Genomic DNA, 16,150 nt, shown 5'->3' with positions numbered 1-16,150 from the left:
GTGACGAATTCAAGTCTAGTTTTTTTTCTTTTTTGACTTTTCAATGATCATAAAATTGAAAACAGACCACCTAATTCGTCCCCATGACGAATTAAATTTCTAGTATTTTAATTGAATTTGTACAAAAACACAATTCAATTAAAATAAATTTGTGACCACTTTTTTGTGTGCACAATTACTCAAATTTGAACCGTCCAATTTCTTTCAAATTTAACACAATTATAGGTCATCATCTTAAGACGTGACAGGAACATTTTCAAGTTCATCAAAATATCATGACGTCATCTAGGCGCCATTTTGTGAAGTGCTCTGAGAATCAACTCATGATCATATCTTCATAACCGTAAATCATTTCTCATTCATATTTATAACGATTATGGTCAATATCCGTCCGGTCAACTTAGGTCAATAAACGCGTGCGTACGCGTCCGTCCGCGCGTCGGTGCGCGCAAAAACAAAAAATGCTCATAATCACTTTTTGATCAAATTAGAGTACGTTTTAGGCCATTTCAAGCATTTCGAGAATTTTGCGTGCGCACACCTTTTCGCGCGCAAAATTTGCGCGCACGTTTTTGTTCGTAATAGTCGAACGCAACCTTAAATAGTCATTTTTTGTCTATCATAGTATTTCCCATTTTTTTTCGATCAATTCGATACCATGTTTATCTCTTTATGACCATTAATAAGGAAATGAGCGTCCGTTTAAGGTAAATGTCTGTGCGTGCGAGCTCTTGTAATACATAGCATATATGGTCAAAAACATGCCTATACAAAATACATTATAGCTCTTTAGGATGCAAGTTGACCCCACAATTTTTTGCGTGTCAAACTCGTGAGAAATAATCGAGCCAGTTGTAAATAACATCGCGCACCAGCTGCTGGTGACAATGACAATGTATATTATGCGTATAACAAAATGCGCACCATACACGAACTCTATTGTGACGTCACAATCAGACCCATATCTCCGTCGTTTTATCTTTGTTTACGCTGAGCTTTGAGTATGTTGTAGCTGAGAAAATAAGCTATCACAAGTGTGCCCTTTATTTTTCGATCAGATGCCGGGATCATGCTCATATTTCATTTACAAAGTGGGATTTGATAATTCCATTGTCCGTTTACGTGTAATCTCTAAGGGAAATGTTTTGGTATATCGGTAACGCACTTGACTTCCGACCTCGAGGTCCCTGGTTCGAGTCCGGGCGTCTCCAACAATTTTTTTCTTCACTTTTTTTTCTTTTTGACCTTTCACTCTACCATCTCCTTTGAATATTAAAACACGTACAATCGCAAATAATGTAATAAACAACCATATTTACTTCATTATTACCCTATTATCACTACATCCATTACTTTTTGCGTGTAATCCTTATGGAAGATGACTTTTTCTCAAATCTTGATTCTACATTCTTGTCTTTTGCAAGCAATATCGCCGTTATTTCGGCTTGATTTTTGTTGATTTTTGAGTATGTTGTAGCTGAGACTATATACTATCTGAATGTTCTCTCATTTTTTTCAGTCTGTCATCGTAGTCTGTTGATGATAATCATCAACATCATCATGATCATCATCATCATCATCATCGTCATCACCATTACTACCAAGATCATCATCATCATGACCATCATGATGATCATCATTGTTTACATGTCTATATAACTTTTCCCTTTCTCATTATATTAAATATTATAATCTATCATAAGACTTGAAGACAGACCACCTAATTCGTCCCCATGACGAATTAAATTTCTAGTTATTATTAGGTGGTCTGTCGTTTTCGACAGATCACCTATTGTTTTCGTCAGAATTTTCTTTCTTTATTTATTTATTTATTATTATTATTATTTATTTTTATTTCTTCCCGTTTTTTGTTTATCGGTTAACTCAAGATCGGTTGTTTTAATTTCTTTCAATTTTGACACAGTCATAGGTCATTGTCATGAGACGTGACAGGAACATTTTCAAGGTCATCAGGTTATCGTGACGTCATCCAGGCGCCATTTTGTGAAATCACGTTATCCATCATATCTTCGTGATGCATAAGCAAAGGTCATTCATATTCATATCACATATACTTCAGGTCAAGGGTCAACAGGTCATGTCATCAAAGGTCACATAAAGGTCACGACGCGCGCGTACGCGTGCGTCAAAATATTAAAATGCTCAAAATCACTTAACTATCAAAGGAGAGTACGAATCAGGTCATTTTAAGCATTTCAACATTTTCCGTCCGTAAGTGTCCCCGCGCGCGTTGCGCGCGCTCACAACGCGCGGAAAAGGTCAAATTCATTTGTTTTACATGATTTATATTCCTCTTACCGTAAATGACAATTTACATTAATTTCAGTCACTCTTGACCTTTCATAAGGCCGTGAGCGCGCGTCAAAGTTCAAAATCCGCGCGTGCTGCTATGGGCACTATAATGCAAATTTGATCAAAAACATCCCATTTTAAAAATCAAAATAGCTCTTCAGATAGTCAATTGACCCCAACTTTTATATCATGGTTGGAAAAAACATGAGTTGGAGATATGATTTCATGTGTCATTTGACCCTCAATTAACTCATGACGCCATCATAATGGCCTCCGAACTCAAAATTTCAATTTGCATATTATGACGTCAACATATTTTTATAAAATTGATTGTATCTCTGTAAATATTAATTCATTTTCTTTCAAATTTTGATATGTTCTACCTGAGAATATTGTCTACAAATGCAGTCTCCACGATATTTCATTTTGACAAGGGCATCATGGCGTATTTTTTGCGATTAAAGCAGGCATGTCAATTTTTCACATTTTGCGTGTATTCTCTATGAGACATGACTTTTTCTCAAAACTGGATTCTACATTCTCGTCTTTCGCGAGCAATATCTCCATCGTTTTATCTTTGTTTATGCTGAGCTTTGAGTATGATGTAGCTGAGAGAATGAGCTATCACGAGTGTGCCCTTTATTTTTCGATCAGATGCCGGGATCATGCTCATATTTCACTTATAAAGTGGGATTTGTGAATTCTATTTTCCGTTTACGTGTAATCTCTATGGGAAATGTTTTGGCATATCGGTAACGCACTTGACTTCCGACCTCGAGGTCCCTGGTTCGAGTCCGGGAGTCTCCAACAATTTTTTTTTTTTTTTTTTTTTTTCTTTTTTGACTTTTCAATGATCATAAAATTGAAATATTTTAATTGAATTTGTACAAAAACACAATTCAATTAAAATAAATTTGTGACCACTCTTTTGTGTGCACGATTACTCAAAATTGAACCGTCCAATTTCTTTCAAATTTAACACAGTCATTGGTCATCATCTTAAGACGTGACAGGAACATTTTCAAGTTCATCAATATATCGTGACGTCATCCAGGTGCCATTTTGTGAAGTGCTCTGAGAATCAACTCATGATCATATTTTTATAACCGTAAATCCTTTCTCATTCATATTTATAACAATTATGGTCAATATACATCCGGTCAACTTAAGGTCAATAAACGCGCGCGTACGCGTCCGTCCGCGCGTCGGTGCGCGCAAAAATAAAAAATGCTCATAATCACTTTTTGATCCAATTAGAGTACGTTTTAGGCCATTTCAAGCATTTCGAGATTTTTGCGCGGGCACACCTTTGCGCGCGCATAAATTTGCGCGCGCGTTTGTGTTCGTTATGGTCTTACGCAACCCAGAATCGCCTTTTTTGTCTATCATAGTATTGCCCATTTTATTCCGAACAATTTGATACCATGTTTATCTCTTTATGACCATTAATAACGAAATGAGCGTCAGTTTAAGGTAAACGTCTGTGCGTGCAAGCTCTTGTAATACATAGCATATATGGGCAAAAACATGCCTATACGAAATACATTATTAACTGTATAGAAAAAAATATTATGGCTCGATCTGAAAAGTCAACGGCAAAATGCGTGTGAAACTAGTGAGCAATAATTGACCCAGTTGTACATTTCATCGCGCACCAGCTGCTGGTGACAATGACAATGTATATTACGTGTATAACAAAATGCGCACTATGCCCGAACTCCATTGTGACGTAACAATCACACCCTAGGCAAACTGATTGCAGTGTATCGAAAATTCGTCAGCATATTTTTGGAAAATTGATTGTATTTCTGTAAATGTTGATTAATTTTCTTCCAAATTTTGATATGTTTTAGCTGAGACAATTTTCAACAAATGTCGTTGCCACGATTTTTCATTTTGACAAAAGCATCATGGCGTATTTTTGCGATTAAAGGAGGCATGTCAATTTTTCACATTTTGCGTGTATTCTCTATGGGACATGACTTTTTCTAAAATCTGGATTCTACATTCCTCTCTTTTGCGAGCAATATATCGACATTATTTCTGCTTGGATTATGTTGATTTTCGAGTATGTTGTAGCTGAGACTATATGTTATCTAAATCACCCCACATTCTTCCAATAGGATTCGAGGATCACGCTCATGATCATCATCATTGTCTTAATGATGATGATTCTTGTCTCTCGCGAGCAATATCTCCGTCGTTTTATTTTCGTTTACGCTGAGCTTTGAGTATGTTGTAGCTGAGACAATGAGCTATCACAAGTGTGCCATTTATTTCTCGATCAGATGCCGGGATCATGCTCATATTTCACTTACAAAGTGGGATTTGAGAAATCAATCTTTCTTTTACGTGTACTCTCTATGGGAAATGTTTTAGTCTACCGGTAATGCACTTGACTTCCGACCTCGAGGTCCCTGGTTCGAGTCTGGGCGTCTCCAACAATTTTTTTCTTCACTTTTTTTTGGACCTTTTACTGTACCATCTCCTTTGAATATTAAAACACGTACAATCGCAAATAATGTAATAAACAACCATATTTACTTTATTATTACCCTATTATCACTTGATCCATTACTTTTTGCGAGCAATATCGCCGTTATTTCAGCTTGATTTTTGTTGATTGTTAAGTATGTTGTAGCTGAGACTATATGCTATATAAATATCCCCTCACTTTTTTTGCAATCAGATGTCAAGATCACGCTCATGATCATCATCATCATCATTTTCATTATCGTCATCATGACAATCATGATCATGATCAAGTAGTTAATTTCTCAATACTTTGTGTCATATTCATTAGGCCTACTTATTTTGATATTTTTTTCCCATTAAATTTAATCACGATCATCAACAATCATTATAATTTCTAAATATTTCGTTCATCAGTTTAGCTCATCAGTTTAGTTCAGTTCATAAGTTTATCCGTTTAGCTCATGAATTCAGTTCATTTCACATCAGTTTAATCTATCAGTTCATCAGTTCATCAGTACTTCATGAAGACAGACCACCTAATTCGTCCCCATGACGAATTAAATTTCTAGTTTATTTTTATTTCTTCCCGTTTTTTGTTTATCGGTTAATTCAAGATCGGTTGTGTTAATTTCTTTCAATTTCGACACAGTCATAGGTCATTGTCATGAGACGTGACAGTAACCTTTTCAAGGTCATCAGGTCATCGTGACGTCATCCAGGCGCCATTTTGTGAAATCACGTTATCCATCATATCTTCATGATGCATAAGCAAAGGTCATTCATATTCATATCACATATACCTCAGGTCAAGGGTCAACAAGTCATGTCATCAAAGGTCACATAAAGGTCATTACGCGCACGTACGCGCGCGTCAAAATTTAAAAATGCTCAAAATCACTTAACTATTAAACGAGAGTACGAATCAGGTCATTTTAAGCATTTCAAAATTTTCCGTCCGTAAGTGTCACCGCGCGCGTTTCGCGCGCTCATAACGCGCGGAAAAGGTCAAATTCAAATTGTTTACATGATTTGGATTCCTCTTAACGTAATTGACAATTTACATTAATTTCAGTCACTCTTCATTTTTCATAAGGCCATGAGCGTGCGTCAAAGTTTAAAATCCGCGCGTACTGCTATGGGCAATATAGTGCAAATTTGATCAAAAACATGCCATTTTAAAAATCGAAATAGCTCTTCAGATAGTCCATTGACCCCCAATTTTTATATCATGGTTAGAGAAAGCATGAGTTGGAGATATGATTTCATACCACCCTGACTCGTACAAAGTGAAATAAAGTCATCATATTGGCATCTAAACTCAAACAAATGTATTTTGTTGATGACGTCATTTTTGTCTTTGTTTAATTGAGATTATCTCACTTCTCGGTAATCGATTTTCTCCCAGATTTTGATATGTAGTAGCTGAGATAATTCTCTATCAGAAATATGATATTTATTTTTCATTTAGATGACGTCATCATAGTTAAATATTCCATTAAAGGCGACAATGCATAATTTGTCATATTTGCGTGTTATGTCTATGGGAGGTCACTTTTTTCAAAACATGCATCTGCATGACAATGTGTTTTGACCAGTATCTCGGTTATTATTCAACAGTTTTCTCCCAAATTTTAGTATGTTGTAGCTGAGACTATTTGCTATCTAAATATTTCCTCATATTTTCAATCAGATGTCAGGATCATGTTCATACTCATCATCGTCATCATCATCATCAATATCATCATTATCATCATCATCATCAATGTCACCATCATCATCATCATCATGGTCTGAAGATGATGATCATCAACATCACCGTGATCATGATCATTATCATCATCATCATCATCATGGTCTGAAGATGATGATCATCAACATCACCATGATCATGATCATTATCATCATCATCATTAACATTATCGTTTTTATCATCATATAACATTTTCATTATCATGATCATCATCACCTTTACTATCATGATCATCATCATGTTCATCATGATCATCATTTTTTACATGTCTATATAACTTCTCCCATTCTCAAATATATCATAAGACATAGACAGACCACCTTATTCGTCTTCGTGACGAATTAAATTTCTAGTTATTATTATTATTATTTATTTTTATTTCCTACACTTTTTTGTGCCATACATAACTCAAGTTCGGTTCAGTCAATTTCATTCAATTTTGGCACAGTCATAGGTCATTGCGATAAGACGTGACAGTAACCTTTTCAAGGTCATGAGGTCATCATGACGTCATCCAGGCGCCATTTTGTGAAATCACATTATCCATCATATCTTTATGATGCATAAACAAAGGTCATTCATATTCATATCACATATACTTCAGGTCAAGGGTCAACGAGTCATGTCATCAAAGGTCACATAAAGGTCATGACGCGCACGTACGCGCGCGTCAAAATTTTAAAATGCTCAAAATCACTTAACTATTAAAAGAGAGTACGAATCAGGTCATTTTAAGCATTTCAAAAATTTCCGTCCGTACTTGTCCCCGCGCGCGGTGCGCGCGCTCACAACGCGCGGAAAAGATCAAATTCAATTTGTTTACATTATTTAGATTCCTCCTACCGTAAATGACAATTTACATTAATTTCAGTCACTCTTGACCTTTCATAAGGCTGTGAGCGCGCGTCAAAGTTCAAATTCCGCGCGTGCTGCTATGGGCAATATAATGTAAATTTGATCAAAAACATGCTACTTTATAAAGCGAAATAGCTCTTCAGATAGTCCGTCGACCCCCAATTTTTATATCATGGTTGGAAAGAGCATGAGTTGGAGATATGATTTCATACCACCCTGACTCGTACAAAGTGAAATAAAATCTTCATATTTGCATCTAAACTAAAGAAAATGTATTTTGTTGATGACCTTATTTTTGTCTTTGTTTAATTGAGATTATCTCGCTTATCAGTGATCGATTTTCTCCCAGATTTCGATATGTTGTAGCTGAGATAATTCTCTACCAGAAATATGCCATTCATTTTTCATTTGAATGACGTCATCATAGTAAAATATTCGATTAAAGGCGACAATGCATAATTTGTCATATTTGCGTGTTACGTCTATGGGAGGTCACTTTTGTCAAAACATGTATCTGCATGACAATGTGTTTTGACCAGTATCTCGGTTATTATTCAACAGCTTTCTCCCCAATTTTAGTATGTTGTAGCTGGGACTATTTGCTATCTAAATACTTCCTTTTTCTTCAATCAGATGTCAGGATCATGCTCATGCATGCTCATCATCATCATCATCATCAATATCATCATCATCATTATCATCAATGTCACCATCATCATCATCATGGTCTGAAGATGATCATCATCAACATCATCATGATCATGATCATTATCATCATCATCATAAAAATTATCGTTTTTATCGTCATATAACATTATCATTATCATCATCATCATCACCTTTACTATCATGATCATCATCATGTTCATCATGATCATCATTGTTTACATGTCTATATAACTTCTCCCATTCTCAAATCTATCATAAGACTTAGACAGACCACCTTATTCGTCTTCGTGACGAATTAAATTTCTAGTTTCTAATTTTTTTTCTTCACAGAAGATCAAAACGTCCCGGTTCACTGTGCAATCTTCATCTGTGACTACAAGTGAGGACTGTTTCTGTCCCTCTCCCCCTCTCTCTCTCTCTTTCTCTCTATCGTTCTCTGTCTTTTGTTCACTGCCCGTCAGTAGGGTTACCGTGATGATCGCGGTTAAGCTACCGGTCGGGTAAGACGCTTAGACAGGCGGTTACTATCATAATTTTCGAACTAAATTATCCACCATTAGGCCCCCCCTCCCAAAAAAATAAAAAAAAAAAAAAAAAAAAAATGTTGTATTGCCCTTTGCGACCGACAAAACATTTTGAAATGTACGGTCGGCTTTATAAATCTTTTTTTTTACCGTTTTTTTAGGAAATAAATGTACTAAAGCATCGAAACTGAGAATTATCAGCCCATAGAAGGAGTACCAAGAAAAAGTTATAAATAAAAAAATTAAAATGATTTCCGACCGACCGACCGACCCATGTTTTGGCACCTAAAGGGCAGTACAACATCTTTTTGTTTAGGCCTTATGGAGAAGGGTCTACAGTAAATAACTGAAATGTTGGTAAATATTGGATCTATAGTAGGTGCTGATAATTTTACCACATTACGACACCGGTCATTGAAACAAAAATACATGAACTATCAGCCCTGGATCAGCCTTACAATAATAATAGTAGAATTTTACTATACGAAGAAGAAAAATATATCTTAAATAATAAGTTATGAACAGACGAGTTTACGTTATGCCAAAATAAAGGAATTATATGTGGTGTCACAATCTCACGTTCAAATATTTCTCTCATTCCAGGAAACGCAAGGGACGGTATGAGGAATTTATGAAGTTGTTGTCCGACGACGTGATCAGCTATTTCGGTATGATTCCACTTTTTACAGTGACATTTCTGCTTCTTAAAAGAGTCGCCCATTGTAATATGAGATTATAATTTGATAACAATTAAAACGATAATTTTTCACTAAAAAATTAAGTTTATAAATTCATGCTTTACAACAAGCCCAAAGTAAGTGTCTTATGTAGGAACTAATGCGACATCACACCGCCAAAGCGACCAATTCCTTGTAGGCCTATCTGGGTAACCTGTTTTTAGTTGTTGGTTGTTGAGTAGTTGTTAGTCTACCGTCGGTAATAGTGGAGAAGATAGTGGTAGTAGGAGTATTAGTATTATTAGACAAAAGTAGTAGTAGTAGTAGTAGTTGTAGTAGTAGTAGTAGTCAGGCGCGTACACAGGGGGGGGGGGTTCAAGAATCGGAAAGAAAACAGAACTCGAAAGCCCTCTATAGTTCATGGGCAGAGGAAAGGGAACAAATTATTAAAAAAATTAGATGGCAGTGGATAATGATGTTACGGGATGGCTATATGATTTAGGAAATGTGTGTTTGTTTGCTCTCAAGTTGAATTAAAAAAAGCGGTAAATGAGAGAAAAAATTAGTGAAAGTTTGAGGAAAATCAAATCGTGCAACCTAATATTGGGGTGGACTTCCCCTTTAATTATACTTCCTCTATAGTTTTAGATTATGAATCATATCCTTTTGCATTTGCTTTAATGTTCTTACTTGCAGGTAGAGGAATAATGCTGGGGATACCAAATACAGGTGACCTGGATGACGATGATGATAAAATTAAAAAAGAGATGGCCGAAACAATTGGAATACCAGAAAATCATGTTTGGATCTTCAAAAATTACACACTAGAGAGCCATGAGGAAGATGTGGACAGAAGTATAGAACTCCTTGATTTCATTTTGCATTGCCTAACAGTTGTAAAGGAAAACAAACAGTTTCGAAATAGCCAGAAAAAAAAAAAACAGAATCCAAATATCCAGACAGAGAACCAGCAGATTCCAAGTATCCAGACAGAAAACCAGCAGATTCCAAATATCAAGAAAGAAAACCAGCAGATTCCAAATATCAAGAAAGAGAACCAGCAGATTCCAAATATCCAGACAGAAAACCAGCAGATTCCAAATGTCAAGAAAGAGAACCAGCAGATTCCAAATATCAAGAAAGAGAACCAGCAGATTCTAAATACCCAGACAGAAAACCAGCAGATTCCAAATAAACAGACAGAAGACTGGGGCTGCAATATTATTTAAAAGATGAGGAATTGTTTTTGTATTAGATTTAAATATACATAGTAGTGAGTCCTCTTGATAGATAAAATGTGTATCTTCTCGGATCAATCTCAGAGTCATAGGATTGTTCAATACAGTTTTGAGAATATATATATTTTAGCTATCGGGAATAAATGACATTGTCATAGTAATTTCATGAAAATAGGTAAGACAAATTTATTTCAACATTATGGCAACAAAGTATTTTTTTGTATTTTTTATGAAAATGCCACCGATTGAATATGTAATTTAAAAGATACATTTAGATGTGGATATGATTAGCAGACTCGCAATGTCTTTTAGACGTTTCAGGAACAACAAATCCAAATCAGCTCCGATTCGGTGATCAGACAGTCGGGAGACTAAAGCAATATCTATACGACACGTTATTGATTGACACCCCCTTCCTACTCGAAGGCTCCTAGTCAAAACACACTGTAATTAATGTTATTATTATCATATTGAAATTCATTCGGGAGTGATTTCTACTCTGGATATGAATATCTAATAACTTTTTTCCCCACAAATATTCAGCCTTATTAGGTGGCACGCCGTGCGTTTGCCTAAACACACAGAATAATATTCGGTTAAATTAGTTTGCGAACGTGGTCATCTTATCAAAGGGAATTTTTTTTTCCAGTGAAATAATGATATATATATAATTTCTTGTAAATAGCTAACTGGTAAAATATAATTTTGCTTTAACTTGTCAATCAGAAAGCACATTAAGATAAAATTGTGTAATAGTTTTTCCATAGAATTTTAACTGAAAGAAAGTTTGCGGGGCAGCTGTGATATTGCGTTCTTTCACAGGAAATCGATAAAATTCATCGTTAAATCATGGAAGATTATGTGGACTGAACGAGAAATATGAGCACATATTTGTCTTCGAGAGTCATTTACTGCAGTATTTTTGGCCTCAAGAAGTCATCTTGTATAACTTTGCTGGAGAATTTAACCGACTCTGTAAATGTTTACTTCGTACGGCTGTGTTTACGTCAGCGTCACATAAGCGTTCTAGTAAGCCATCACAAACTTCAATATTGAACCTTTTTTGTGAATCTTTCATTTGACATTTTATCTGTAATACAGTACTGATATAACAACGATATATACCGATCCAACAGATATTTGATATAGCGCCTTTTCATTGCGGTTACAAAGCGCTGACCACACCGCTCCACATTGTATAAACCATACTCATGACTTTCATTTGGACATTTGTGGACTTCTGCATCATGATTCTATATTAAAAGTGTTATCTGTGACCTAGTGTATTTGGTGTTAGGGAACTGTCTATCATTTCATCAAAGCTACTTTATCAATAAAGGATAATAATCAGCATACCATCTGAGAAGATGAAACTTTATTTTTGTGTTCCGAAGGGTCTACAATCAGCATCTTTATATTATTCTCGTACTTATAATTTTTCATCAATCAACGAATCATGGGATTAGCCCAAATTGCAGCAGTTGACGCCGACAATGATTACCCTAAAGAGGAAAGTAAAACTCACTATATATGAATAAAAAGAATTTCTTACATAAAGTATTTTGTAAAAGAAGCACTAAATTAAATGAAATCATGAATAAATAGTTAAAAGCAATCTTAAAAGTATCTCGTAAAATGTATCATTGGGAATCGTTAACGAAGAGTAATCATAATCTTAGAAGAGTTTGGCAAATTATAAACGATTCAATATGTAGACAAATAAGCGAAATTATAGTATTAAAAATGCTTATATAGATTTGTTTTAATGAAGATATAGTAAATGAATGCAAAATTTATTTTCACATATTGACGTTTGTTAATACCTTGAAACAAATATACATATTTCTAGATTTTTTTTTAGTTATTTTCTTAAAAATCCATGTCTATCATCAATTGATTTTACGGCAAAGTGGCATAACATCAACAAGTATTTCCGCGTTGTATAATGATAAATGTTATATATTACGTGCAGAGCGTTTCAAGGGATAGATTTGTTTGTGTTTGCTACATTTTTTTCGGTTTTATTCATGTTGTGGTGTATTTGATGTACTAAGTTCAATTATGTACTAGAAAAGGTCAGATTATATCATGCGGTATGCCCCGGCGGGGGAGGGAGGGGCTATAAATGTTCTTTACTTCTTAGCCTCTCTCTTTCCATTTAGTGTCGGCCTGATGGTCGTATCGTCTGTGCGGTCGGGGTATTTATTATACAGAAGTAGCATGCTATGTTTTTGTTAATGTTACACTGAAATGTGAAACCACAAGATTGTAAGTGCGAAACAATATAATTATTCATTATTTTTCTGCAAAAAGTTGTAATGCATATTTTTGTAAATCATTGTGTTTTCTGACCAATAAATCTTATCAAGATAAAAAACAACTAGACATATAATACTTGTTTGGAACAAGTATAGGTGGGCTGGTCAACTTAAATTTGAGACAAAATAGAGCAAAAATAAGCGACATACTGCTTACAAATTCTTAAAAAACAATATCATGTAGATTCATAACGTGAACTAAATTCACCTTCTATAGGCATAACACGCAAATTATGAAGTTTTTGACATGAGGCCTTTAATCAAAATTTTCACTATGATGACGTCATCAAAATGAAAAATGGTTATTATTGCCCTTGTAGAGAATTGTCTTAGCTACAACATATCGAAATTTTGAAGAAAATTAATCAATATTTACAGAGATACAATCAATTTTACATAAATATGCTGACGTCATAATATGCAAATTCGTATTTTGAGTTCCAAGGCCATTGTGATGATGTCACGATACACTTAATGGCCAAATGAGACATGAATCATATTTCCGACTCATACTCTATCTAAATATGAAAAAAAATTGAGGATCCCGGTGCATTCCAAAGAGCTATAACGGATTTTGTATAGGCATGTTTTTGCCCATATATGCTATGTATTAAAAGAGCTCGCGCGCACTGACATTTATCTTGAATTTACGCTCATCTTGTTAATAATGGTCATAAAGAGATAAACATGGTATCAAATTCCTTGAAAAAATATGAGAAATATCATAAAAGAAAAAAAAATGGCGATTCTATGTTTTGTAATGGTGTTACGCGCGAAAACGCGCGTGCATGCTCGTACGCGCGATTTTTTATAAAATGCTTAAAATGACCTGAAACGTATGCAAAATAAATTTGAGAAGATTTTGAGCATTTTAAAATTTTGCGCGCGCAAGGACGCGCGGACGTACGCGCAAGCGCGCGTTTTTTTAACTGAAATTAACCGGACTGATAATGACCTTGATCATGATAAATATAAATTAGAAATGACTTTTGGTTATAAAGATATGATCATGAGTTGATTTTTACAAAATGGCGCTTAGATGACGTCATCAGTCAAGGTCAAGGTTGAAAACGTTATTTTGATTTTTCTATATGCCTTTACATGTGTGTGCCAAATTTGAAAGCATTTGATTGAACCAATTTCAAGTTATCTTGCTCACAAAAAAGTGGTTCGAAATAAGAAAAATAAACTAGATTTGTAATACTTGTTTGGAACAAGTATAGGTGGGCTGATCCAACAAAAAATTGAGACAAAATAAAGGGTACATTTAAGATAGCTTTTTGTCTCAGCTACAACATACTCGAAGTTCAGCGTAAATGAAGCTAAAACGACGTAGATATTGCTCGCGAAAGACGGGAATGTAGAATCGAGTTTTGAGAAAAAATCATGTCCCATAGAGAATACACGCAAAATGTGAAAATTGACATGCCTCCTTTAATCACAAAAATACGCCATGATGCTTTTGTCAAAATTAACAATTGTTATGACTTCATTTGTAGTAAATTGTCTCAGCTAGAACATTTCAAAATTTAGAAGAAAATCAATCACTATTTACAGAGATACAATCAATTTTCCATAAATATGCTGACGTCATAATATGCAAATTGAAATTTTGAGTTCGGAGGCCATTATAATGACGTCATGAGTTAATTGAAGGTCAAATGTGACATGAAACAATATCTCCGAATCATACTCTATCAAAATATGAAAACAAATTGGGGTCACCTTGCATCCTAAAGAGCTACAATGGATTTTGTATAGGCATGTTTTTGCCCATATATGCTATGTATTACAAGAGCTCGCGCGCACCGAGATTTATGTTAAACGGTCGATCATTCCGTTATTAATAGTCATAAAGAGACAAACATGGTATCAATTTGTTTTTAAATATATGTGGAATATTATAAAAGAAAAAAAATGGTGATTCTATGTTATGTAATAGTTTTACGCGCGAAAACGCGCGCGCATGGGCGTGTGCGCGATTTTTTATAAAATGCTTAGAATGGCCTAAAACGTATGCAAAATGATTTTGAGACGATTTTGAGCATTTTAAAATTTTGCGCGCGCATTGACGCGCGGACGTACGCGCACGCGCGCATTATTTGAGCTGAAATTAACCGGACGGATATTGACCTTAATCATGATAAATATGAATGAGAATTACTTTTTGGTTATGAAGATATGATCATGAGTTGATTTTCGTAAAATTTTACAAAATGGCGCCTAGATGACGTCATCAGTGAAGGTCAATGTTGAAAACGTTATTGTGCTTCGTACATATGCCTATACATATGTGTGCCAAATTTCAAGGCATTTGATGGAGCCATTTTCGTGTTATTTTGTTCACAAAAAAGTGGTTAGAAATAAGAAAAATATTTAATAATAAATAAAGGCAATTCTAACGAAATTATAAGGTGGTCTGTACTATATACAGCCCACCTGATAATAAAGGCAATTTTAACAAAATTATAAGGTGGTCTGTATTAGATACAGCCCACCTAAAAATGATTTTTATCCAACAAACGATCAGTGATCATTAAAATTGTTGAACAATTAACAAAAAATGGCATTCCTGTATTTCAAAAAAACTTATAAACACTAATTTTTGTAATTATTACCTTGTAACCCACTTTCGCTAAAATCATGCAAAAAATTGTTTATAAAACACTAATTTATATTTCGGATAAAACCGAATATTAAATAACTGTCTGTATGATTTTAGGGCAGGTCATTCATTTGAACATGAACTCTTGTTTAGATTCAATGATTTTCTTTGTTTTTACCGAATATATAATAATAATAATAATACAAATGATATTAACAAAGGATAACACACCCTTGAAATGTATTATCAATAATAGCCACTCATATGGTATATACTTCGAGATTTAAACAAAGCATTCGACCTTAAAGACCACAACGTAATTTCATATCTGCATTACTATACTGCGTTTAATAAGTATGATTATTATTATTCTAAGGCCGAGTATAGAGTCCCTCAGGGCTCCATACTGGGACCGCTCCTCTTCCAGCTCTATATTCAGATTTATGTTGTGCACCTATTTAGTGCCATGTAGGTTAGTATAACCACATGTTTGTGCCACATGTAGGTTGGTATAACGCTTATACCATTCAATGCCCTGTACATTGGTATAACGCTTAAACCACTTAATGCCCTATTGTTTGTATAACGCTAATACCATTTAGTGCTTAGTAGATAGATGTAGCATTTATCATATCTCATCAATTTTGCTGACATAGTCTTATGTCTTGTAATTTTCAACTTTTGATTCTTTTTCTGAAATTATCATGTCCTTTGTACTATGCATAT

General features: G+C 34.6%; 1 protein-coding gene across 1 annotated transcript; it reads left to right on the top strand.

Moving 5' to 3' along the window:
• Positions 1-8,536: 8,536 nt before the first annotated feature.
• LOC105436662 lies at positions 8,537-10,492 on the top strand. The gene is made up of 3 exons (XM_030978571.1): positions 8,537-8,562; positions 9,190-9,254; positions 9,960-10,492. Exons 1-3 carry the CDS (start codon positions 8,537-8,539, stop codon positions 10,490-10,492), a joined length of 624 nt encoding a protein of 207 aa, XP_030834431.1.
• The last annotated feature ends 5,658 nt before the right edge of the window (positions 10,493-16,150 follow it).

Source organism: Strongylocentrotus purpuratus, unplaced genomic scaffold, assembly GCF_000002235.5.
Source record: "Strongylocentrotus purpuratus isolate Spur 01 unplaced genomic scaffold, Spur_5.0 spur5_scaffold_1, whole genome shotgun sequence".
Taxonomy (NCBI): Eukaryota; Metazoa; Echinodermata; class Echinoidea; order Camarodonta; family Strongylocentrotidae; genus Strongylocentrotus; species Strongylocentrotus purpuratus.
This window is presented reverse-complemented; position numbering and strand designations above follow the sequence as displayed.

What these genes read in the sequence shown, in the direction of transcription:
- LOC105436662 (XM_030978571.1), top strand. Translation starts at nt 8,537, where the DNA reads ATGATCGCGGTTAAGCTACCGGTCGG. An exon ending in GCGGTTAAGCTACCGGTCGG is followed by an intron (nt 8,563 to 9,189) that starts GTAAGACGCTTA and finishes CTCTCATTCCAG; the next exon opens with GAAACGCAAGGGACGGTATG. An exon ending in CGACGTGATCAGCTATTTCG is followed by an intron (nt 9,255 to 9,959) that starts GTATGATTCCAC and finishes TCTTACTTGCAG; the next exon opens with GTAGAGGAATAATGCTGGGG.